The 24,996-nt window shown below is 48.1% G+C and overlaps 1 protein-coding gene across 1 annotated transcript in view; it reads right to left on the reverse strand.

The window, feature by feature from the left end:
• Positions 1 to 24,996, reverse strand: part of NKAIN4 (sodium/potassium transporting ATPase interacting 4) — a 47,575-nt gene that overhangs the window by 8,481 nt on the left and 14,098 nt on the right. The window contains exons 2-4 of the mRNA XM_074157048.1: positions 12,883 to 13,020; positions 12,308 to 12,388; positions 3,251 to 3,448 (exon numbers count right to left, since the gene is read on the reverse strand). Of these exons, the coding sequence (XP_074013149.1) occupies positions 3,251 to 3,448; positions 12,308 to 12,388; positions 12,883 to 13,020 (417 nt within the window). The remainder of the gene's footprint in view (positions 1 to 3,250; positions 3,449 to 12,307; positions 12,389 to 12,882; positions 13,021 to 24,996) is intronic.

The raw sequence follows: 24,996 nt of genomic DNA on the forward strand, positions 1-24,996 counted from the left end.
AAAGCATCTCTTGCGTGTTGCTTCTCACATAACATCTGCTGTCAAGGCTTGCATTGCCGCCTTCCTGGGAACCTTCCAACCTGTCAGTCTGAGTGAAAACAGCAGACAGGCAGGCAATGAGTCCTCTCGGTTGGAAAGACATTTCCAATTTCCATCCCATTCAGTGGAGCCTCAGGAAAAGCCTAACCCTCCCCACTCCCAGAATTACCATATGGACAGCCCAGAGCTATGCCAGGTATTTCAGAACTAGAAATGGCTCCTCTCCCTGCTGGCTGGCAAGTTGGGGAGATGCGAGATGAATCCTTGCTAAGATAAAAACAAAGCAGATTTCTTTTCCTGACAAACAAGTTGCTGTTGCATTTCCTAATTTGAGTTGGTAGGATTAGTTTTACAGTCACATTTCTATACCAATATAGACTTTAAGATGTTGTTACAGTAAGCTTTTTCCTCCAATGTGTTCTCTGCTAAAGCATTAAGAAAGATTTTCATACAGGGCCCTACAGCTACTTGTATCAGGCACGGTGACAGATATGCCCCAAGTTTGATCGCGTTCCAGATTAAAGGAGTTGCTTTTGCCTTCAAGGGGTACAGACAAGCTCTGAGCGTCAACAGACTGAGACCTTATGTATCTTCAAATGCATGCCCAGGAGCAGGATAATACAGACAGCAGGAGTCAAGATGACAGCCAACACTGTGCTCACCAGATGGGTTCAGGTTTGCTTTCCCTCTCCTTTGGCATGCAAGATCGAATTTAGTGAGCCTCACTCCAAGTACACAGTATATCTCACTACAGTTCCCCAATAGTCTCAAGGAACTGGTATTTCCAGAAAACAACCAAGATGTCCACAGCAAGGTACTGCATCGTTAGCATAGTATTTTATGCTACTGTATCTGGAATAAAAGAAAACACCCCAAAACACACTCCCCTCCTCAAACTTCTCAAAAACCATTAGGCAAAGCAAAAAAACTACAGAAAGCACATTTTTGGCTGTCCCTTGCCCTTCTTAACAGGGAACTGGCTATTCTGGTCTCAAATATGTGGCAGACAAGGAGGGAACTAGGTCATGTCCCTTGCTGCATCCCCTGAGCCTTCAAGTTCCTCATGATGTTTTTTGTACTATCGATCTGGTGTCCCTGCCCGTCTGCAGCACAGAACCTGCCAGCCGCTCTGGGAAGGACAACAGCCTGTAATAAAATCTGCCTTAAAATGAGATAAAGAGAACAGAAAAAGATACTGGCAGGGATCAAAGAGTTTGACCCTCAGAGACTAAAAAGGGAGAGAACTGGCTGACTGTTTTCAGGCAAGGTCTGAGAGAAGGCTTGCTTTCTGCCTTACCTCAGCAAAGCGGAGAGGAAAAGCTCTATTTCTGCCCCTACACAACAGAATTATATGAGCTGGCAGGAGCTGCAGGCCTGGGGCTTCAATACCCTACCTTTATTACAGGACAAGTAGAAATTTCATTCGCTTTGCATAGTGCAGCCCGTATGGCTTCCTTGCATATGAGTATTTTAGCCTCATTTCCGGGGTTTACGATTCAGAAATCCACTGCAACTCAAATCTCAGGGAGAAGGAGAGAAAAAAAAAATATTTACCTAAATCCTATTTTATCTTATATTTCCCTCCTCTGCCTCCCCATCTGGCCCTTGGTGGTGTTTTGCAGATGCACAGAGAATATTGTCTGTGCCTTTGGGAACAAGCAAAGAAGAAAACCCTCCCAGAGACACAGACTCATATCGTATCCTCTCAGCTCAGGGCCATGTGCCTAAGTGAGTAACCTGCCATAAAACAAACCTGGGACCATTTGTTGGCTACACCTCTAGCCTGGGGCACAGCTGCCAGCTCAGGCATTTAGGAAGGATGCTGACAGTGACATACATCTGCACTTTAAGAGTCGGGGATGTTCTGACTTCAAAAGTCTGTCAATTGTTTCACCCAAGTCAGGAACAGCCCCAGTTCAGCAGCCTCAATCCCAGTTCCAGCTAACGGCCCTTTATAAAAAGACAACGAGCTCTATTCTTCTGGATGCATTGGTTTGCCTTACTCATGCACATGCCTCGCAGCAACTCTCAGCCAGCTTTAATGCAGATCGTTTTCCCTGAAGGAGAACTAACCAAATATTAACAGCCAGCACACACGCCGGGGAGTCCATCCAACTCAGGAAACAGGAGCTTCTCTGTCTGCCTCGTTTTTGTGACATGGCAAGAAAGGACTTAGAGCCTTCCCCCTTCACCCCCCCCTGCAGTTCACTGGGTCACACAGAGCATCCCAGCTAATAGGAAATGCAGGATCAAGACAGTGGAAAGTTGTACCAAAAACGTGCAGAGAAGTACCTGGCACTCCAGAAGCTTGGAGTTTCTCTATTTGTTATCCTTTAACATTTGATCACAGCAAGTTACCTTTCTTTCTTAAGCCAAAACTGAAACGTGAACGTTTCACCAGCCCACATCCATTTGTGCTTAAAGCCATTAACCACAGAGTAACACGCCAAAAAAGATCGGGAGGATGAGGGCTACTAACTCAAGCAGCTACAAAATGAGGGAGTACCAACAAAGTAAAGGGGACAAAGGACATTTTGTTTCAGTTAATTTCACAGACAAGTGAGAAACAATTAATTAACCGTGAACACTAAGGATGTTGAATTACTGCAGAGTATTTTAAAAAGCCTGTGGAAGACTCTGATGAGGAAAGAGTTGATGGAAACATTTAGTGCATATCTTTGGTGTCAGCAGAAAGAAAACATGTTGTTTTCTGCTTCCTTAAACTTTATTTCATTTTCTGGAGATAAGGATCTTCTCCCTTTTATTTCTTCACAACAAATGTGCAGATACGTGCTCCCTCACCCATCACTAAGTCACATGGAATACGAGAAATCCTTCTCCAGAAGGGTGTCTGTCCTTGTCAGAACATGAATTTCCACCCCCAACAGGACTACACAATGATTTGTTATTGTAACGCTTGTGTGTGATGCAGTACTTCAGGTGTTTGGTTGCTGGCATCCATTTCCAATTCTCTTTAGCAATATTGTTCATAAAAGAGAACAAACAAATAAAAAAAAAACATTTACAGAGGCTTTTGCAATCAGATGATACAAAATGGGATGGAAAATACGGGCCAACCTCTGTCTGGAAAAAAAACAAATGGCATCCCCTCAACAATCATAGAATGGTTTAGGTTGGAAGGGACCGTAAAAATCATCTAGTTCCAACCCCCCTAATCCTTACCCCGTGGCAATCTCAGCGATGTACTCACCGCGATCAGGATCTGGAAGGAGCTGTGCATGACCTCGATGTACCGATACTCCAGGGCACAGCCTATCACAGAGATGTAGGAGTGACTATCCAGCCCTTTGATGCCAGACATGGAAGCCTCCTTCCTTACACAGCCAGGACCATTTTCACTCCACCATGATTGGTGCCGGGAGATGTTGAACGTCAAGAGTTCACTGTCCTAAAGAGAAACGTTTCAAAGAGATCTCCATTTACAAGTGTCTGATACGATGGAGGCCGTATTAAATCAATGGGAAACCTAAAGTTTCTGAGATCCCCACCCTCAAAAATGCTAGCACAGATCAAAATAGATTTGCTTTATATTCCTTATTAAAAAGTATTTTACAGACAGGCTTCTGTGGTGGGAAGCATTTCTGAGACAGTCTTGCAGCACTCCGACTATTCACCAAATAGCACTCCAAAGCTATTTCACCATCACATTGCACATTTCTGAAGCAGGTCTGAGCAGCTTCTAAAGCAGAAAGACAATTTCTAGGCTGCAGCCCCAAGAACACTTTGCTACTGGTTCCTGCGCCCAGAAAAGAACTCTCAAATTGTGGGTTTGGGGGATTAACCTTGCAAATCTAGAAGAAAAGGTTAAACAAGGCAGCACTACGCATCCTGTGCTGAATCATGTGTTATGGGTATGCTCTTCCCAGCACAGAGAACCGAGAAATATGAACTTCATAACCCCAAAGCGAGTTTCAAAACCCAACAGATCTTCCTCTATTCCGAGCTTTTAACACATCTAAGTTCCTTTACCATTTCTGTCTGATTTCCTTCCATGCTCTTCACATACGCGTCTACGTTTTCTGCTGACCTTACTCACTGTCAGCCGAGCTGACCTCACCGTGATGATTGCAGCTTCTTGCAAACACTTCCAAAGCAATTCCTTATCATCTCTACCCCAAGAGAGGCTTTTTGTTTTGCTCCTCTCATCTTTCCTCATTCAATAGCATAAACCGTGCCATTGTGGGCATGGGTTACACTATTTACAGTGAAGCAGGAGCTTGGAATGGAACTGGGAGCTCATTTAAAAGTGACAACACTTTCCTCGCACTTGAGAAAAGAGCGGTACTTGCTGGAGTACCTGGGAGAGCTTTGGGATTTTGAGTTGACGGGACATGGCAAAACCCTCCCTGTGGATGGTAAAAGCCAAACTCGGAACTGGCTGAATGAACTCATCACTTCACAGAGGAGCGCTAAGTGCTGGGTGCCCCAGCAGCCCCCTCAAGTCACTTTGATGTGGAATCAACTCCTTTCCACCACAAAACAGTGCAAGGGATTGGAAGTTTTAGTTTGAAGGACAGATTATAAAATGGATCAGGCAGAGAATCTGTGTCTCTACAGGGTAGAAATAGGTACTGGATACACACATACGCACCCCACCTAACCATTACTAGAAGTTTTAGCACCTATCCATCCACTGCTTCACATTGCACGTGCCAGGGTCCTACACAGTCCCTGTAGGAAAGAAGCAGCTCCCAGAAGAGCACCAGAGCTTGGGGTATTTACACTTCCCAACATGGGAAACTTCGCATGGCAGCTCCTTCACCTCAGCTCCCTGTAGAGTCAAGGGAGAAAAACACATTCAGAGCAGCTAATCCAAGATCCTGCTCTGAATTACCCTCTGGAGAGAGGAGTTCTCTGCTGCCAGTACAGGGAGGCTGGCCAGGTAGTCCTGCAGATACACTTCTCTGTGTCTGTGTTTGTATCCAGGGGCAAACTTGAGTTACAAGGGCAGAAAATTTAAATGCCAGCCAGAAAACCTGTGAATAGAAGCCAACTGCCCCACTACGCATGTTGTGCAGGTACCCTCCACTCAGAAACAGTCTGCAGAGCTGTTATTCAAATATGCTGCACATGTTAAGAAATGTGGACAATTAAGTGAGAAGACAGCTGCCAAACTCCTGACATAATCACCACGACAGATGGGATGTGCTTTACAGTAGATGGAGGAGGGCACGGAGATGGAGTAGGGCACCAGCGCGAAAGCAGCCTGAATAGTGGAGACAATAGGGAAAACTCTATTAACAGTTGGGAGTTTAGAGGGAGCTGTCTGCATTTTAAAGGCTACAGGGAATAATTATTAGATTGGCAGCTACGGGATAATGCACACAGCGCAAGGTGCTGTGCTAGCTTCATTTCTAGAGACGGTTTTCTCTTCCAGCTTCTCACAATTTTGGCACAAGTCTTTGGCTTGCTCCCTCTGCTGGGCACTGCTCTTCAGTGGCCAACAGACATCCCACATACCCAGCAAAGCCCATCTTTTCTGCAAAGCTCATTCTTTCTCTCATGAGTTTGTAGGTTCTGAGACACACGGATCTTTCCCAGCAAAAGCTTTTCTTCCTGGAGACAGCCAGCCCTCCAAGCTCCCGTGCTCTCCTCCTTCTCACAAGCCACTTGGGTTAGGGAAGGAAAGAATCATGTTTCTCCAACAAAAAGACTCAGTTCCTGTTTCTTTGCCTGGGGCTTCCCCCAATTAGCAGAGAAACAAAGCTGTTCCGCAGGGCACCACAGGATCTACTCTTAACCTCGGTCCCTAGGGCTTCCCTCTCCCAGCTCACAGATGGTGCCTTCCCAAACCTTCTGCCTCACTGATGCGAAGAGCCCCTTCCGCGCCTGTTCTGCTCCTTACAGAGGCATCTATGTGTATTTGGCAAAGTAAGAAACAGGCTGCTTTCCTTCTCGAATCTCCCTTTTGGCAGTCCTCAGAGAATTGGCTCTGGCTAAACTTTGCTGCAGAAGCTGAACTTGTATGTGAATAAAGCCTGGAAAAGCAGAACAAGTGCTGGGCTGGAGGTAGGCAGGTGGAGGAACAGTAGGTCCTACACAGCACTCAGTGCTTTTTGCCCACAATCATGCTCCAACTCCACCAAAAAAAAAAAAATTATAACACTCCGGTTAGGAGCAGATTGGAAAAAACTGAGCACATTTGGATTCTACACAATGACTCACACACAGGAGCCATCCCTCTCGCAGATGTAAAATGAAGACTGATGGCACACTGGGATTATGGATGCCCTCACGTTCACAGAGACACCTTTCTGAGCAAGCATCTGTCTGGAACACCACAGGGCACGAGGGCGGCATCAATGGAAGGGTCTCAACATCCAAAGCAATGCCCTTCCTTTGCTTGTGTCCCTGGCTGGGTGCCCTCAGAGGATACCTGTGCTGATGGGGCACAATAAAAGAGCATTCAAGAAAAATCATTTAATTGACCTCCAGTTGCTCAGCGCTTGCTGGGAGACTTGGAAAACAACCCCGGGATGTCCCTGCGGTGTGCCGGCTTCATTTGCGAGGAGATGCTTGAAGAAGTGGAACCATGAAATAGGAACAGCACACTAAAATCAGGAGCAAAGAACCAGTTGCGAGCAAGTTTAGGGAACAGTTGTTCCCCAAAACCTTTCTGTAATGCATTTGAAGTCTAAACACACTGAAATGCTCCCAAAAGCGGTACGCAGGTGGGAAGATGTTAATCAGCCCCAGAAGCGAGGAAGCCCTGCTGTAGGGAGAGAGGGATCTGTGTGTAACCACACTCCCCCTTGTTTCGTGACAGGCTGCTATTTAAAGGGCTATTGCTTCCTCTTTAACCTTCAGCCTGAGGAGAAATATGAGGAGAGAGTGATACGAGCTCCTTCTCGGGAGCGTGTTGAAGGCCAGCCAAAAAAAAAAAAATCACATATCACTCTGAAGTGCTGTAGCACCTGGTTGCCATCCATTTGCCACCAGCGTGAGGAGGAAGGCAACAGCACTAAAACTGTAGTACCTTCATTTTACAGTCTTTTTTTCCTTTCCCAGCCTCGCCCCAGTGTGTCCCACGGGGAAACTCACACCTACCTCTGACACCCACGGAGCCAGCTGTGTTCCTTTTCTAAAAGTTTTCCGAAAGCTGTTCTGAAATGATTTTCTAAGGGATGCTATCAGAGATGGTTTTATTTCTTGTTGTTAATAGCCTTCTGAACTTTCTCCCTCCAAATTTCCTTAATTAGCAGGCAAGCCAGCACCATAATGGCTCTGGAAACAAACCGAACCCTGTATGGGAGCCCCCCGACCTTGACAGCAGAATAATGTTAAATCTTTTCAGTTGGAAACATTTCTTATCAAAACAGGAAATAAAATGTTTATCTTTTAGTCGTGTGTGCTGAATAGCTGTATCACCCCGAGACGAGAGAGAAGCACTTTTATTGTCTCTCAGCAGGCTTGTTGACAATGCCACAGCACGTAAGGGCCAGATCCCAGGCTTCCAGATTTTAAATTTAGATGGACTTGAGGGACAGTTGTAATTACGCATGCACGGTATTTTTTTCCAGGTACAAAGTCATCCCAAGATGCCGTCCAGATTCTCTGGAATACAAATAACCCCCCATCTGACTAATAAGGGCTGCTTCCATTTCAAGAGGAGATTTAGACCACCACAGCTCTGGATTCAGATCAAAGCACTGGGTAGACAAGAGAGAATATAAAGAAAGGGCAAAAAAAAAGTCACCATTCCAAGATGAATAATTCCAGAGGGAAAAGACAAAGGAATACATTGAAATACACAACAGCGATTCCTCAAACCTCTCTGAATGTTTCTCAAGTACATGATGAGGAGTCAATCAGCACGGCAGCTGGACAGACAGATGCTCATATGTCTTACCAGCAGGATTTTAATAATTAACTCAGACTGGGGGGTTGCAGGAGGGACTGTTTCACACTTGAGTAGAGAGGGAGCAGCTTAACGTGTTATTTCAAGCACAGCCTAGAAACTTCAGAGACTGCTCCCAACAATCCACCTCACCAAACGGCCAGATGGACAAAGAGAAAAGAGGGAGACGGAAAAGGAACAGACCGGAGGAGGAGGAAGAACAGCAATCTGGAGATTCAGCTGTGATCCCCACCACGGAGCAATGGTACAGCACCTTCAGAGCGGCTGCTTTTCCCCCCCCAGATGCTGCCAGTGCGCTCAGAACTGCGAGCGGAGCAAGCGGTAACGCTGCCAAAAGCCGCCCGGAGGCACATCACCATCTCACCGCCAGTGCTGAGAGGCAACCCTTCAAATCCAGATTGCTCTCTCTCTTGCCTGCTCATTGGCAAAGCATTTACAGAAAGGCTGGCAATGGCTACACGCTTGGGGAGGCCCTTGCGGCAACAAGGGAAGTGCTTTCTTAGACACTTCTGCTGATCCATTTGTGTCTGGCCTCCTAATGAAGTTCTGCTGTGCCATATTTCGCACACTTGTTCCTACTAAGAAAAGATAGCAAGATTAAAAAGGTTTACAGGACAGAAATACAGAAACCAGGCCAGTTTAACTCTTCCAAGAAGTAGAGAATAGAGTCACAGAGCAGGAAAGAGAATTTTCCTTTTGGAAAAGAAGTAATTCAGGGTGTTATAACTAGTGGCTAGGAAGTAGATGATTAGTAAGTAGTTATAACTACCCTGAGCAGGGCAGACCAGAACAGCCATTCTCAAGGTTTCCTTGGCCAGGAGAGAGCAAGCACTGCTGGAGGAAGAGCACTTTAGGGAACGATGTAAAAGACAAGAGGAAGGAGAGGGTGAGAAGTGGTGGGAAAGAGTCAGGGGAGAAGTGATTGCTTGGGAAAGGAAAGCAAACAGCCAGCCCCCAAATTGCAGTTCAACCACCACGCACCTACCAGCCCATATTCTGCTGATGACATAGAGTTTATAACTAAGAGATATTCTCTTAACCCCTTTGCCAGATTGCTCACAGGCTGGCACGGGACCTCACCTCCCAGACCCCACAGCTGTGGTACTCCTGATTTCTGTTCTGGAGATCAGCCGGGCACAAGAACCAGTGTCCGTGCTCACCTCAGCCCTTCCCTGGTCACAGCCTGTGCTCCCTCACTGCTGGGAGATCAGATCTTGCCACCAGAGCACAAAGAATTATTTGCAATAAGCACACGTAACTACTTCCTCATTTTTTCAGTTCTTCAGGATTTCCTAAACTTGTTACAGCAGAAACACTTGGAACCTTTCCCCCCCTTTTCACCCCATCTGCGTTATCACCTGCCTCAGTTGCACTGGGCCAGCCACCCAGTTCACAAACTCCATTCTTTCTAGCTCACTGCCCTTTCTGCATTTTGTCATTATAAATTAGCTGGCTGCTGACAGAGATCTCCCTGGCATGCTGCCCCCCTCAGGAACTCAGAAGGTCTGGCAGGAACTACTCTCCCACTCCCCAGCTCTCTCCCACAGCCTCACCAGGAGAGAAAATAGCACCTGAAGACCTTCCTCAGAGCTATCAACCCCTTCAGGGACTTGCATAGGAACAGCCCTGTCTGAAACACCCCTCAGCACGTTCACGCTTAGTCTAGTAGTTAATGAAGTTAGTGTTTACCTGACCAGCTCCATCAGCCTCACTCCACCAAAGCTCTTCTTCTAATATTTGCAGTCTACCTGCTTGCTGCCAGGCTAATTACAGGCTTTGACTTTGACTTCTTATTAGGAACTGAAGGACAGCTTCCTCCCAAGGCCCCTGGGGGCACACAGAGGTACCTGCTCCTCTGCAGCACCCCTGGCTGATTCTTCCCTTGGCCCCTCCAAGAGCCTGTCCAACACTTGCTCATCCAAGCCCAGGTGTCCTTCTGGGACCTGATCCCAAGACAGAGATCAATAAGACTCGGGAGATGTCAGCTGGCTTTGGATCAGGTTCCTAGAGAAGCAGTGGGACAGCAATACTGCTCCTGAGTCCAGCCTGCAGAGCACCACACCGTCCCACAGAAACCTTAATTCCTGTTTCAAGTGCAGCTTTTGTTCTCGTGTGGAAGTGAGGGTTTGTTTGGCCATTACAAAAACCCAATTAACTTCAGTTAAAGGGGAGAAGGCAGATGGAAAGCAGCATCATGAGTTTTTCTTACAAGACAGCCTCTTTAAAATGAAGTTAACTCTTTAAGAACAGAGGGAAGGCTGTAAAGGAATTTACCACCAAACAAGCACAAGTACTGTCTTGGTTTTGCCATCAAACTAACTATAATGGCCTTCCAGTACCTAAAGGAGCCTACAGGAGAGATGGGGAGGGACACTTTATCAGGGAGTGGGGCGATAGGATGAGGGGTAATAGTTCTAAATTGAAAGAGAGGAGATTGAGATGAGATGTGGGGAAGAACTTCTTTGCTGTGAGGACGGTGAGAGCCTGGCCCAGGTTGCCCAGAGAAGCTGTGGCTGCCCCATCCCTGGAGGGGTTCAAGGCCAGGCTGGATGGGGCTTGGAGCAACCTGGTCTGGTGGGAGGTGTCCCTGCCCAGGGCACGGTGTTGGAACTCGATGTTCTTTAACATCCCTTCCAACTCTAACCATTCTATGATTCTATAACAGCATGAATTTCTCATTGCAGCTCTAGAGAGAAGTCCATCGAGTCAATAACAACTTGTACTGCAGCCCGATTCTATAAAAAAAAAAAAAAAAGTCCCCAATCACAAGTGTCATCCTGTAGGCTAAATAAAGGCTCTCTGTGTGCTGGCTTTGCTAAAACGAGCCCCAGCACAGAGCAAGGTTACGGGATGAAGCACCTCTGTAGTGGAGAAAGCAGAGTTTGAATTGCAGAGCAGCAGCCCGATGCGTTGCAGGGCGGGCTGGGATTAGTAAACACAAGTAATCAGCTGGCTGGAAGCAAACTCTGGCTGTCAGAGAAGCTCCCAGAGCAGTTTATCAAGCCAATATTTCCTCTGCAGAGGGGAGCATTTAAATAGTTACATAAAATTCTTCTTTTAGCCGGTCACAGCCGACACCGAGATCATCTCAGGCTGAGCTTTCAGACCATGAGTAATCACTGTTTAGGGCAAGAACTCTCTCAAAAGTTTCTGTGGATAATTGAGAGGGGAATAATTGAGGAATTAGGAAGTTACATTTTCTTATCTGCAAAGGATTTATGCTGTCACTCATGACTTGCTGTAGGCCTGATAAAGAAAACATAGTGAAGTTCCAATTATGACTGCAACTTAGATGTATGACCTGGGAATTCAGGCCAGATGTAGAGCGCTCCAAAATGAACCTGTATCCTATAATCACTCAGAGTCTGCTAAGCTCCAGCCACACTTAGTAATTCATTGCTTACAGCTCAGGCTTAATTTAGGGCCTGCCTCCCATTTTTATTATTTCTGACTCACCCCTCATTAAGCAGACAGCAATACTGAGCTTATCTCGCCTTCAAAGAGCTTCCCATATTATCCCACGATACCCCTGGCCAAGAGCCATGAATAACTACCGCTGTGTTTAAGAAGGAAGAATTAAGACAGGGAAGTCGCATCATGTCTGAGGCCACATCCAGGGGAGATGGACCAGCCTCCCCAGCATCCCTCTGGTCCATCCTTCATTCAGCAGAGAGAGAAGCCTCTCCCAAAAGGTGCAACAGGAAATATTTCACCTGGTGTAGCAACAACCACGTACCTACCCCTGTTGCTGAAGTGCATTAGGTTCTTCAGCAGGACCAGGAGGCAAAAAGATACCAAGCTCTGGTCAGGTATGGAGTTACAGCAAAGCCCTTGGTCCAAGTCAGCCCAGCCATAGCGAGTCCTTGCAGCAGCTCTTCCCTGGGACAGGCTCACAGAGAGCACGTTCACTACTGCACGAGGGCCTTCCCCTCCGAGTCACACACCTTCTTCCCAAGGTGTTATCAGATCACAAGAGGATCAGCTGTAAGCTAGTTAGCTCATGGCCTGCCTCAGCTACCTCTGCCATCGGGGCTGAGAATTAGCCCTCGAACCCCTTCTCCCCCCAGGATGGCTCTGCTGCCAGGCTCCCTCTCACCTTTAACAAGCAAATACCCTGTGAGGGCAGGGCTTATTCCAGCCCCCACCTGCACTGACCAGCAAAGGGCTCCAGAAATCAGTATTACCCTCCTAGTTTTACCATACAAGCAGCAGAACTCCTCCATCCCCTAGTGAGGCAGCCCTCTCCATGGGCAAAGGGACAAGACCTGCTCCCAGGCACCCCCCTGCCCCTCACCTGAACCATCCCTCCCCGCCCCCCCTTCTCTCACAGCTCAGCTCCATCCCCCTTGATGCAAAGCCTGGGCACTCACCTATAAAGCTCCTACTTACCTTTGAGAGCCCTCCCACTTCTAAGTAAAAGCAGATGATGAAGATGTTCCAGGTGACCCAAATTGCAGTCCAGATGGCATACTAGAAGGGAATGGGGGGAGAGAAAGAAGCAATAAATATGAGGAAGTCACTGGAATTAGTTTATACCCCTATGTGATGCAGCTGGGGGCAGTTAAATGCCCTGAGTCAGTGCTGCAACCATTTTCTCTTCCTCTGTTTGTTTCCCATGTGCAGATGGTCCCTTGATTAGGGACACAGGGGCAGAAGTTTGGAGGGAGTGGAAGAGCTTCTGCCGTACCTTTATCCAGCATCCAGTTCTTCCTTTCTGTTTGTGCAGTATCTCGGTGTTACTTTGGTACCAATAATAATTATCCGATACCTTCCAAGCCTGGAGTAAGTGCCGTGAAAGCGCAGCACCGCTGAACAAGGCGTTCCCCAGCACAGCACCTTCTGCTAAAACTGTTCACAAAGCTCCTGCCTGATTTCCCAAGGGCTTTACTGGGTTCTTCATCACTTGCCACGTCCCACCAGAGCAAAGGCTGCGAAAGGCTCTGAACAAAACGGGTGTCACTTACCACCACTATGTAGCGAGGCCGATATTGAATAGTGCCAAACAGGCCGAGGATAACGATGATGATGTGGAGGAAGTTGGCGAGGATGGGGGCCCACTGGTATCCCAGGAAATCGAACACTTGCCTCTCTAACGCAGCAAGCTGGAAGGGAGAAGGAAAAGGAGAGTTACAGTTTTCTGGGCTCACAATGTTTATTCTCAAGGTTTTGACGTGCTCCCTGAGCAAATCACGGCAGTGGCTGAAGATGCTACTCCATTCCCAAAGCAATTTACTGCCTATGAACCAGGTCAGTAGGACAGAACTTGTGTTTGCACACCCCCCTTCCACTTTGTACTCATCCCGTCTCCTCCGATGGCGAAACTAACGCGGACCAGTGAGCTCCAGTGCCTGTACTGGGAGCACATCCTCTGTCCCATGCACTTTGCGATGGGGAGGTGGCCCGGGCAGAGGGGAGCGGTGGGACAGTAACATCTTAAATAGCTGCAGCAGGACTTTCAAGAGCTCATTTGTCAGAGCCTTCAGCATCACTCCATCATTCCTGACACTTCTCATGTCTCTGCTCTCCAGCACACATCCATCAAAGTGAGAGGGAAGAGGAAACTCTCTCCCCTACCTTAACCCTGCAGAAAATGCTGCCACCCAGCAAAGAAATTCTGCAAACACATCGGTTTTCCAGGAGGACAGGCCGTGCTCCTCTCCCGCGCTAATAACATGCTTCAAGGCTAGTACTGTGTTCTGGAAATAAAACTCCATTACTGTTGAAGTGCTGGGCCTGCTTTTCAAATCATATTTGCATAAAAATGAGCTTTTTCATCTGTGTATCAGGCAACAACTGGTAACCTGCATCTGAACAGCCCGCAGCTGAGAGCACAGCAAACGTGCAATTCCATGCCGGCCTTTACCTTCCCACAGCCTTGAAATATTATGGCTATAGGGAAAAGAGTGAGTGGAGGGGGCAAAACTGTTGCTGCCAGTTTTTCCCCTGTCAGGGTAAGATTTCAAAGTCTGTTTAATTAGGACAGTTGTATTTTATGGGATTGCATTGTTGCATTTCATCTTTATTTTCAACTAAATCATAGAATCACAGAATGGTTAGAGTTGGAAGGGACCTTAAAGGACATTGAGTTCCAACCTCCCTGCCCTGGGCAGGGACACCTCCCACCAGACCAGGTTGCTCAAAGCCCCGTCCAGCCTGGCCTTGAACCCCTCCAGGGATGGGGCAGCCACAGCTTCTCTGGGCAACCTGGGCCAGGGTCTCACAACCCTCACAGCAAAGGATTTCTTCTTGAGATCTCATCTCAATCTCCCCTCTTTCAGTTTAAAACCATCCCCCATCATCCTATGGCTTCCCTCCCTGATAAAGAGTCCATCCCTTCTTTATTGTAATAAATAATAACAATTTACCATTGATAGTTAATATTAATCTAGCTACTAATTAGGCATTAACTGTGGATGCTCCTAGTCCACTGTGTGTGATCAGCTATGTGGCATCTTTTCCTGGCTTGGCTTTTAAATGCCGGCTGGGGACCAAGCACTGGAGCATCCGTAATGGCTTAAAGCATTCAAGAATGTGAGTGGTTGCGGGTCCCACTCAAGCCACCCGATGAGGAAAACCACATCTATCAAATGACCATTTTTTCTCCTTCTTCCTGCATCAGTGTGGAAATCACCTTCTTGGGCTAGGAAGGTATTGCAATTCTCAACACTACCTTGGGAGTTGAACAAAAAGCTGTATTTAAGGCAGCCCTGGCTAAGGGAGATCAACCAGCATCGGGGGGAAGCAGCTTCCCCTCCCTGACATCTCCCTTCGCTGGCAAAGGGGCACAGAGAGAGCGGGAGGGAATGGAGGCCGTCACCAAAAATGTCTCTTCTGCAAAATAATTAGTTTTCCCTTTGAAGCAATGCACGCTGCCCCCTTTTGATCAACGTGAACCCCCTGGAAGATGCTGTGAGATGTGATGCACGGCCACGCGTGGGGCTGTGGGGCTGGAACGGGGCAAGTGCTGCTCATGTCACCGTTCAGCCTGCTCTCCCCCCCCAGCACAGCAGATTTTCTGTATCTCCTCAGAAACAGCAGTAATCGGTTGAACGCTTAATCTTTTAGGAGGGGATTAACGCACATACCTTAACGATATTGGGAAATTTTGAATCCTGACTGGCTGGCGATGGGTCACTTGACTGTGACCGCTTCATCCAATCAGGCATTTAATTGGCTTTGTGCGTTACATTAACGCGGGAGCCTGTGCCGCGCAGAGCATCAATTAGCCCAGGGGACACAGTGGGGGTGTGTTCCGCAGAGATAACGCCCTGCTCAGCTTCCCCTCTTGCCTTCAGGCCCTGAAAAGGGGGAATAAAGACAGATCCTTCCCACCCATGGCTTCTGCCATCGGTTTTCCCACTCCAGAATCAGGGCATCCATGTCTGGAAAAGCGTTTTCTTCTCACAAATGAAGGTTTGCCATTAGGGCTGTATAAAAGGGGACAGCTTGTCCTTCCACAGCTTGGGGATGTTTCCTGGCTTGTTTGGTCCAGGGAAGACATTGGTCTGTGAAGTGAGAGGTACCCAACCATCCTGGAGATGGACCTGCCAATCTACACTGACTTCAGACTGGGGCACAGCTCCTAGAGAGGTCCCTGGTCCCTGGCCATGCTGGATTTCTCCCCTTGATCCCAGAATCCCAGTATTTCAGAATCACAGAATGGTAGGGGTTGGAAGGGACCGTCATACTTCCCTCTTCCCTACTGCAATTACCCTTGTCTCCAGGTTGTTTCTCTTCTGATTTACGTTCCTTTGCTACTTTCTCTGCATTTTTTTTTTTTGTGGTTTTTTTGTTCCTGGGAGCTGGAGGTGTGATTCAGCTGGTACGGAGATCGCTGTGCCTGTCTGCTGGTTCAGCCAAGGGGAGCAGGAGCTGGGTCAGGAGGCTTTTGTGGGATGTGCGAGCTCATTTATAAAAATAAAAGCAGGTTTCTATAAGATGCGTGTTGACGACAAGCGCAAATGCTACCGATGAAACTCTACCACTGTATTACTGACACGCAGGTAGTGAGTCTGTGCTGCAATCCAGCCACGGTTTGTCCCTGTTCCCCCAGGAATCTAGCATAATTATGGAAATATTTGCTAAAAACGGCTAGATAAACAACCGTTTCGCTCATTACGCTACAGGTCTGTGTGCAAAGCTTACCCCTTAAATTACCCTGCTGAGATTTGCAGGTAAAGGGGGCTGATGTTTGGGCTAAGTTGGCCCTGATTTGGGGTTGGGATGTGAAGAATGTCGTGGTTCCTTTCAGTCCTGGTTCCTTCAGTCTGGCTCAGAAACGGCAGGGTCGGGCTTTGCCCTCCCTACGGGTACCGATGGATCTGCACCCTCCTATGAATCTCTCTCGGATCCCTCTTGTTGAGCAGGGGAAATGCCATCGTTCCCTGCTGCTGCCAAGTTTCTGCAGAGTAATATCCTGGCTGTAGCTTTCTTTACGATGATTCACAGTATTCTATTGAGAAAGCCTATTATATTCTAGAGATATTGGTTGTAAAGAGAAATTTCACAGATTGTGGCACAGGTTTCAACCCATTCGAAGCTGACAGGACCTTTCCATCAGGGAGGACAAATTTTTCTTCTTTATGACTATTCTTATTAAAACCAGGATTCCTTCTGCTCCTTTTGCTTCTCTAGCCCACAGGACATTTTTACCTTTCATTCTTTAAATTAAATGATTTGTTGCGGTACTAAAATCAGAATAGTTGTGGCAGACTCTTCTCTCCTGAAATAAACCGCGTTTCTGCTGATCTGAGTGAAACTGGAATAGCAAATAACCGTGTGAGGCAATCGTTAGCCAGGCAAACAAAACAAGCCAAAGCTCTCTGTTGGGCCATCGCTCATTTATACGGCCGGGAAAGATAAAAGAGGCAGAGAAGATGTTCTGCAGTTTACGGAGGGTCCTATCGCATGGCTCACCCTCCCTCAGCAAAGAAAGGCTCTGGAAGGCAGCACGACAGGACACGCTCAAGGTCTTTACGGCATTAAAACTTCACCAGAGAGGGAAGCTCTGCCCGAGCTGGAGGGGAGCGTCGCCTGATGGAGCCCATTGCAGAGTAGGAAAATAGTCTTAGGAAACACCTCAAAATGTGGAACAGTTCCTTGTTGGGGGGGTTCAAACCATTCCAGTTGCATTTCCCATGGCTCTGGCAGGACAGTGTCACAGATGTCAATGCCAACAGGACGCTCGGAGCTGGTTCAACATGGGCTAGGGGGGGGGAGGCTTGCTTAAATTCTGGTCCCTTAAATCTTTCCTATCCCTTCATCTTTGTCTTGAGTTGCTCCTGTCATGCTGATAAACTGGAGACTTCCCCCTGCTCCCCTTGTGCCTCCAGACTGCTAAAGAAGAGGGGATGCTGATGAGCAAGTGGGTTCCCTGTAATTCTTTAACCCCCTGTCCGTTACAGCCTGCCATCAAGGCCATGTTATCAGCTAGATTTGCTCTTCTTAGTTTATTAAGCTTTTAAAGCCTTTAATCTTATTTGGTCTGGATCTGTGTCTTTCACTGCATTTCTGAAATCAGTTGGGACACGAAATAACAAATATCACTTTCAAGATGTTGACTTGACTCGTGCAGATGCAGGAAGGATGCTCAGAAAGCCCAGGTACAGATACGCAAAGAGGAATTCCTGCCCCCCCCTGCCCCCCGCCATGTATCTGCTCCTGCAAGCAAACCTGCTTTTATACTTTCCAACTTCAGCTTTTACAATAAGAGATTTCTTTTTTAAGATTAAATGTTAGAAATAAATTTACAAGCATGCAATAAATGGAGCAAATGGGAAAGGCTGATCCTACTGCTATGGGCCAGCCAGGAATTAAAGGAGATACTCCGGCAAAAAAAAAAAAAAAAAAAAGAAGAAGAAATGTTTTACCCAGAACCTCAGACAATTTTCCACTTGGCCTATAAAAAAGCAACTTGAAAATTCTTCTGCCTTTCCTTGTCTTTTACTGTTCCGAGGACACGTAGCCTCACAGACCGCTCCAGCTCCTGCCCTGCCCTTGTTCAGGGGTGTACACAGCTGCCTTGGGCCCCTGCGTGCGTCTCTACGGCATCAACACAGCCAAAATTTGCAAACTTAAACCCCTCTATTTACTTTTTCTCCAGCCTGAACTGAGAAGGAGCCTCAGCTGCAGCCCCCGGTCACCACCAGGCTCCCGCGATGTTCGGGGCTGCCTGGCTGATTCCCGGCGCCTTGATTCAGCGTTTGATTCCCTGCCAACTGGCTTCGCTTTTTAAGAAGACGCTCTTTGTTTGTCTGCTGTGCAAACACCATCGGGGCGGCCAAGACTTTCACTGAAAAAGGTCACGGGTCCTTTCTTGAGGAAAAAACTCAAGCACTGATTTCCTGAGGTATTTTGGCCCTGCGGTGGTTGATGGCTTGAGTTCAGGACAAAGTCACGGTCCTGCTGTCCCTACATCATATAAGTAGGGATGTAGTCCCTACATCATATAAGGATGAAAATTTTAAGCCCAGCTGGCTGAAACAGCAGGGAGAAACTAAAAAGTCTCAAATGTATGATTTAAAAATATATCTATTTAGGTTTTAAAGACGGATACCTTTGATTCTTTCAAACAGTTTAAGTTTGGAAATACTAAACACCTGTCTGCTTTGTTGTTTATTATTATTATTATTATTGTATCGATATTACTGGTATTATTATAATGATATATTATTATACATAGTCTTTCCAAACTATCGGTTTGTGTTTGTAAATGGGGAAACAATACTCGATCTAAAGAACCTTAAGCCCAAGCTGCAGAGTGGTGAAACTATCAGCAGTGAGCAGAAAATTCCCTTCCGTGTGCCAGCGCTCATTCAAGGTGGGGAAGATTTTCTGGGCAGAAAAACTATTAAACAATAAGTCTGCTTTCACCCCAGCGGCTGCATTTCTAAATAAATATTAATGGTTGTAATCGCTGTTTAATTAAGTTTATCTGAAAAAGCAGTTCACTGAGCTGCTACTTCACACCCCCCTGATCGAGGGGCTCGTTGTGCTACGTGTCGCGTCCTTGTCTCTTCTAGAGTCAGCCTCTCACGTGCTAATACCCGCTGCATTCATGAAATCTCATTTTTCTTCAGTAAGTGTTGTCAAGGAAACCTTCCTTGGGGCCTTGTGATCCACAGCTCCCTTCCCAGCATCCCTCGCCGAACCGCAGAGGTCAAGAGACTAATTGCACAGGAGGTCTCTGTTTGTCACTTTGTCTCTCAGGCGTCTCTGGTCACTCTGGCCACGGGATACAATAAGCCCCATTCTCTGCTCGGTTTGGTCCGTTTTCTCCCCAGAAGCTGCTGGGGGAGAAAATTCACACAGACGTTAGGGAGGCCTCTAGCAGACCTTGTATCTTTAAATCATTTCTGATTCAGAAGGAAACTGTGGTCACTGCGGTGGCCTGGAGGACCAACGCCTGCCAAAGATCCCCTGAGGCAGCTGGAGAAGTCCCCGTGGCTGGCGTGAGCCCCAGGCCAGGTCACTGCTTCTTCCTTGCTTGAAGCCCAGAGCATCCTGCTGATAAATAGCTCAGAGTTGAGTCCTCACCACCTCCCTGGCCTGGGGCACCTTTGTGCTCTGGATTCTGCCCTCCCAGCGTCATTTTGTGCGTTGGCAACGATGCTCTCAGGAGTGCCGCTGCTCTGACCTTCATCCCTGTGCTTTCTGCTGCCGATGCCCTTCAGAAACATCCCAGCTGCAGAGATATGTCATTATTCAGTCCCACATGCCCAAACGCTGTTTAGCATTCCAGGAAAGGCACAATCCTTGCTAAACAGAAGGGATGAGACTGGCACCGAAGCGGCGCAGAAGCCTGTTTGTGTGTGTCTGGGGTTGAGGCTCGGGCTTCAAGAAGGACTGAGGTTTCCATCACGTAGAGCCACCAGCCTTGCTCAGCTGCAGACATGGGCACAGAAACCTCTCAAACCTTCTTTCTCCCAGGGTTGGGTTGGGCCATAAAGTGGGCAAAAAGGCAGGGATTTGTGAAAGGAGAGAGACGGTGTGGGGGTGTAAGGTAGGAGCTGGCAGTGCTTCTTCTGGCAAGACTCAGTAGTCCATGGTCCCTACCCAATGGCACATCCCCAGGGGCAGCACAAGTGTGGCAGCCCCTCTCCTGTTCCACAACCCTCTAAACGGGGTGATCAGCAGTAGAGTTAATTAGCTGGCTCCTGCACATAACGTGGCAGAGGAGAGAAGAGGTTACCCAGCACCAACTTTCTGGATGGTGCTCAGAATACATCTCCCAGGAGCAAGACTGCTGCCTAGGAGGAATGTTTCAGTAAAATTATTGCCCCGTAGTGCCTCATCTTCTCCCAAATTGGGGTCAGTTACGTGCCTGGTGAGGCTTGTGCTCTGGACACCCCACACAGCCCCTGGCGTCTGGTTTTCCAGGACCACATCTCGCCTCGGGGCTCGGTCAGACCTCAGGGATGTGGAGAGGAGTCTGCAGCAGCATCAGGTACCCTCCGAGCTGCTCCGTTCCCTTCGCTCCTGCCTGTGTCTCCTGATAGCATCTAAGCACTGCACGCTGCTGTGATTGCTGATTGCCCAGATTAGCAATCAGGCTAAATTAATAAGCAGGTGCCTTTGTGATCCAGGCGAAAAAAGGGCTCTGGCAAGAATGACAAGCTTGTTTTATTTGTAACCTACGTCAACACTCAAACCTAAGTTTCCCAAACATAATTAAATTAATCTGTTGTGCCCACAATGTTCTCTCCCCCTCCCAGCTGTTTTCTAGCTCAGCATTGGCTCTCCAGCTTTCTAACAGAGAGGGGGGGCACCGGAACGAAGGGGATGTGACTGTGTTTGCAACAGACATAAAAAATAATGAGTTTCTTCAACAAGTGCCTGACATTTTTGCCAGCCAAATGCTCCGTAAGGCACAGCCTCATCCCAGACTCTGCACTTGTGGCAGCCCTGGCTTTCCCTCGCCTGTTGGAGGACTTGCTGTCCCATCTTAGCTCACCTCGTCCTGATGAACCCGGGTAAACATCCTTGGTCCCCACCAACAGCGTGGCAAAGGGCTTTAGCACTGGAGGGGGGACACCTTCTCCCCCCAGTAGCACGAATTTCCCTGTGAAAGTGAAGTATATTAAAGATGTGCCATTAACTCCCCAGCCATTTCCCTCGGGAGATCTGCTACCGTTTATGAAGCCATCTAACGACTATAAAGGCTGTGAGGCAGAGCCGTGTTGGAGATCAGCAGGAATTTAATTTTCTAATAGAGAGATTTATTTCCTACCAACAGGGCATTCTATTCTGTGATCCCCGCCCCTGCTCAGCCAGGGAGGCTATCCAAAGTTTGGGCTCATTCACATGACAGGGATGCAGGAAAAAAAAAGTGACAATACTTAAAAATTAGCCAAGGGGTCGCTTAGTATAGGGAATATAGCCTGTATTTTCTGGACCTGCTGTCTTAAGCATTGTCTGCTTAGCTAAAAGAGCCATTTCTGCTGCGGGAGGGAGAGAGGAAACACATCGATGGGGCTTGCAGAGAAGGTACAAGGCTGTACCGACGCACAGTTCGGTCCAGGACTGCCCAGCCTGTCTCCTAACGGTGCAGCTCCCTGGAGTCTCCTGGACGTGGGAGCAGCAGTTTGGGAACAGCTCAGAGATGCCCATGAGCTCTCAAGTGCACCAGAAAGATTTATGTGTAAATAAAGCTCATGAGGTACCAGCTGGACTCACCCAGTTTAGAGAAAATTATGGCTATCTTTGCTATTTTTTATAGGCACTTATTGCAAACTGCAATTTTATTTTGCCTCTGGTTACCCCAAAGTTGAATTATGACCTTAAATATACTGCTGGCAGTTTCCCAAAGGAGGAAGAAACTCTTGCTTCAGGCTCAAAAAGCCACTCTTGGTTTTTCCTCTGCCCTGTCCACACACTGCCCGAGAAAGACTCTCTGTGTCCGGGGGACACTGAGAACATCCCCTGCCTTGAGCTTTATGAACAAAAGTGTCCCCTGCAAGTCTAATTCCCGGCTGGCACCCACAGAACTTTCTCCTCAGGAAGGGTCAGCTGTAGCCTGAGTTACAAAACTGCCTCTCTGAAGGCAAAACACCCGCAGAAAGTCACCTGAAGCTGGTTTTCTTGACCAGGGGAATATGAGGATGAGACTTTCTTGGCATCTATGTGCCCCCCAGGGCCCTGCTAGATCCCCTCTGCTCCTCTCTAGTGAGACCCCACCTGGAGAACTGCATCCAGCTCTGGAGTCCTCAGCACAGGAAGGACATGGACCTGTTGGAGTGGGTCCAGAGGAGGCCACAGAGATACTGTGACGGCTGGAGCCCCTCTGCTGTGAGGACAGGCTGAGAGAGTTGGGGGGGTTCAGCCTGGAGAAGAGAAGGCTCCGGGGAGACCTTAGCGTCCCTTCCAGTCCCTAAAGGAGCTCCAGGAAAGCTTGGGGGGGGGAGCTCTTAATCATGGAGGGGAGCCATAGGACAAGGGGGAATGGTTTTAAACTGAAAGAGGGGAGATTGAGATGAGATCTCAGGAAGAAATTCTTTGCTGTGAGGGTGGTGAGACCCTGGCCCAGGTTGCCCAGAGAAGCTGTGGCTGCCCCATCCCTGGAGGGGTTCAAGGCCAGGTTGGAGGGGGCTTTGAGCAACCTGGTCTGGTGGGAGGTGTCCCTGCCCAGGGCAGGTGGTTGGAGCAGATGATCTTTAAGGTCCCTTCCAAACCAAACCACTCTATGATTCTATCAGATCCCTGCTCTCACCTTTCTTTGAGAGTCCCTCTCCCCCTGCTCAGCACCTTCCACTCGCCCCGTCCCGCTCCGGCTGCTCCCCCCCAGCTCCTCGCTGCGCATTGCCCTGGGAGCTCCAGCAGCTGATCCCCTTAATTAGGTCACCAATAGATCACGCGTAAAACACTCGCACCAGCCAGATCCTCTGGAGGAAAAACACTCAAGCCCTGCAACCGGGGTAAAAGACTGAGAGAGGAAGGATGCCAAAGCTGAAATAACTCTTCAAAACTTTGTCTGCAGGAACCCTGTTCTCAGTCTCCGCTCCACACCCCGCTCGCCGATGCTGTGGCTGAGCGGTAGTGCTGCTTTAATTTCCTCTTGCTCCTGCTGCAATGCCAGATTGCTTGGATATTCGTAAACAGGAGGAGTTTAATGAAAATTATAATTAGAGCCCTGCGGTGCTCTTGCGGGTCGCCTTTACACTGGGCTGCCTATTTACATTACAAATCAGGCTGGTGTCACTGCGGAGTCTACAGCAAGAGAGGAGAATTCATTAAAAGGGAAGCACAGGGTGGGTGAGAAATAGGGGAGAAAGAAAATGATATTGTTATTATTAATAATCTAGGAAATTGGGATCTGCCGTGGTCTTTTCTCCTAGAAGGAAAGCCCGTTTGTAACCACCCTGCAGCGGGAGCGGGGAGAGCACAGGCACCCAGAAACTTCCACTGGTAATTACCGCACAAACGGACCCTTCTTCACAGAGCAACTGTCTCTCGTGGAAAGCGAAGTGGTGATGGAGACTTTCTCTCCCCCACCAGGACACAGAGAAGTGCTCTTAGCACTTCTGCTCCCTAATACCCAGCCGTGAAGTTGGGGGGGGTCAAGGAGGGACTACCTGTGAAGCCAAAGGGATGCGTTTCCCATGATTTTACAGCTTCCCCTTTCCGCCTGCCAGCAGCGCCAACACTTTTTGCCAGCAGCTCCAAAGCTACGATGCTTTTTACCCCACCGTAATGCCCCGAGGAAGACGGAAGCTGGCATTTAGTCAAGCGCTGGAGCATCTGCTGACCCGAGGCACAGCTTACGTCCAGCTGCAGACTGAAACCTGGGCCTGATGGAGCAGGAGGGAATATCCCACGGGAACAACACGGAGGCATCTGGGCATCGACGCACTGACACCCAGCCTGGGTCTCAAGGGGCAGCAGAAACCCCAAATACGGAGCAGTCTGCTGGGTTTCATTCTGCTCCCGCGCCTTCCACCAAAGCCCTCCCGCACGGTTCTTAACTCTCTTCCCATCTGTGTAGCGGAATAAGAAACACCACCTGCATTTTACACAGAGGATAGCTGGAGACTCGGGTTGTATTTGTAAAAAGCTTCTTTAATATTTCATACTAATCACCCTGCATCAGCAGAAACCGCATCAGCGTTGCAATACTGTTTTTATGGGATGCCCGCATGCTCGTAAAAAGAGGTGGCGTTTCAGTCTGGGGACCTCCCCGTGCCGATCGCAGCCCCAGCCCCCTCACCTCTCCCACCACTCTCAAAACAGAGAGGAAAACCACCCTGCTCCCTTGCCTGCATCCCCCCAAATCCAGCCGAATTGTTGATGCTCCAACCAAATGCCAGCACTGCCCGGCAAAGGATGCCCAGTCGCTCCACCTGCCAGACCCCCCCGCTGCTGCTGGGCTCAGTTATTAATCTTCCCTTGCCCTCGGCGGCCGGAGGACGTAACTTTAGTCTAATAAACAGCTGGGAAGTCAGGACAGAGCAGATGAGCTAATACTGCAGAAGTGATTGGGTTTATATATCAAAACCGGCCCAGGAGACTTTCCCCTCTGCACGTCGTGGCGATATCCAGAAAGTTTTCAGGAAAATCAGAAGCCTGAGGAGTTTGGCTGCAAATGGGCCAAGTGATTTGCTTGTATTTCATACACGCTGTCGTCAATATAAAATGACCCGTACTGTGACAGCCGAGTTCTAATCATCACTGGTAACACTCTCAGTTTTTTATGCTTTGCCAAAAAAAAACCCCATCCTAACATAAAAATGTCCTTATTTCAGTTAAAAAAAGGACAAAAGAAAAATTTCTCTTGAAAAACTAGAGTTGAAAAAACATGTAGCCATTTTTTTCAGCTGAAAAATAAATATCAGTGAAGAAATACTGACCCACTCTCCCCTAACGAACGTACTAGGGAACTTCCAGACCTGTCATCTCAGCGTGGAGTGAAAAAGAACTGGGAAGAAGAGTGTTTTGGACACGAAAAACATTTAGCGGCCCAGCTTCTGGTTCCAGTAAAATGCTTTTGACAGGAAGGGTTTTAAATTGGCACAAACAGGAAAACAACTATTTTGTTACAAATGGGGACTGTCGGAGGCTTTCGGGGTATTGCAGGAATTTGCCAG

The sequence above is a fragment of the Numenius arquata genome, chromosome 12, assembly GCF_964106895.1.
Source record: "Numenius arquata chromosome 12, bNumArq3.hap1.1, whole genome shotgun sequence".
Lineage (NCBI taxonomy): Eukaryota > Metazoa > Chordata > Aves > Charadriiformes > Scolopacidae > Numenius > Numenius arquata.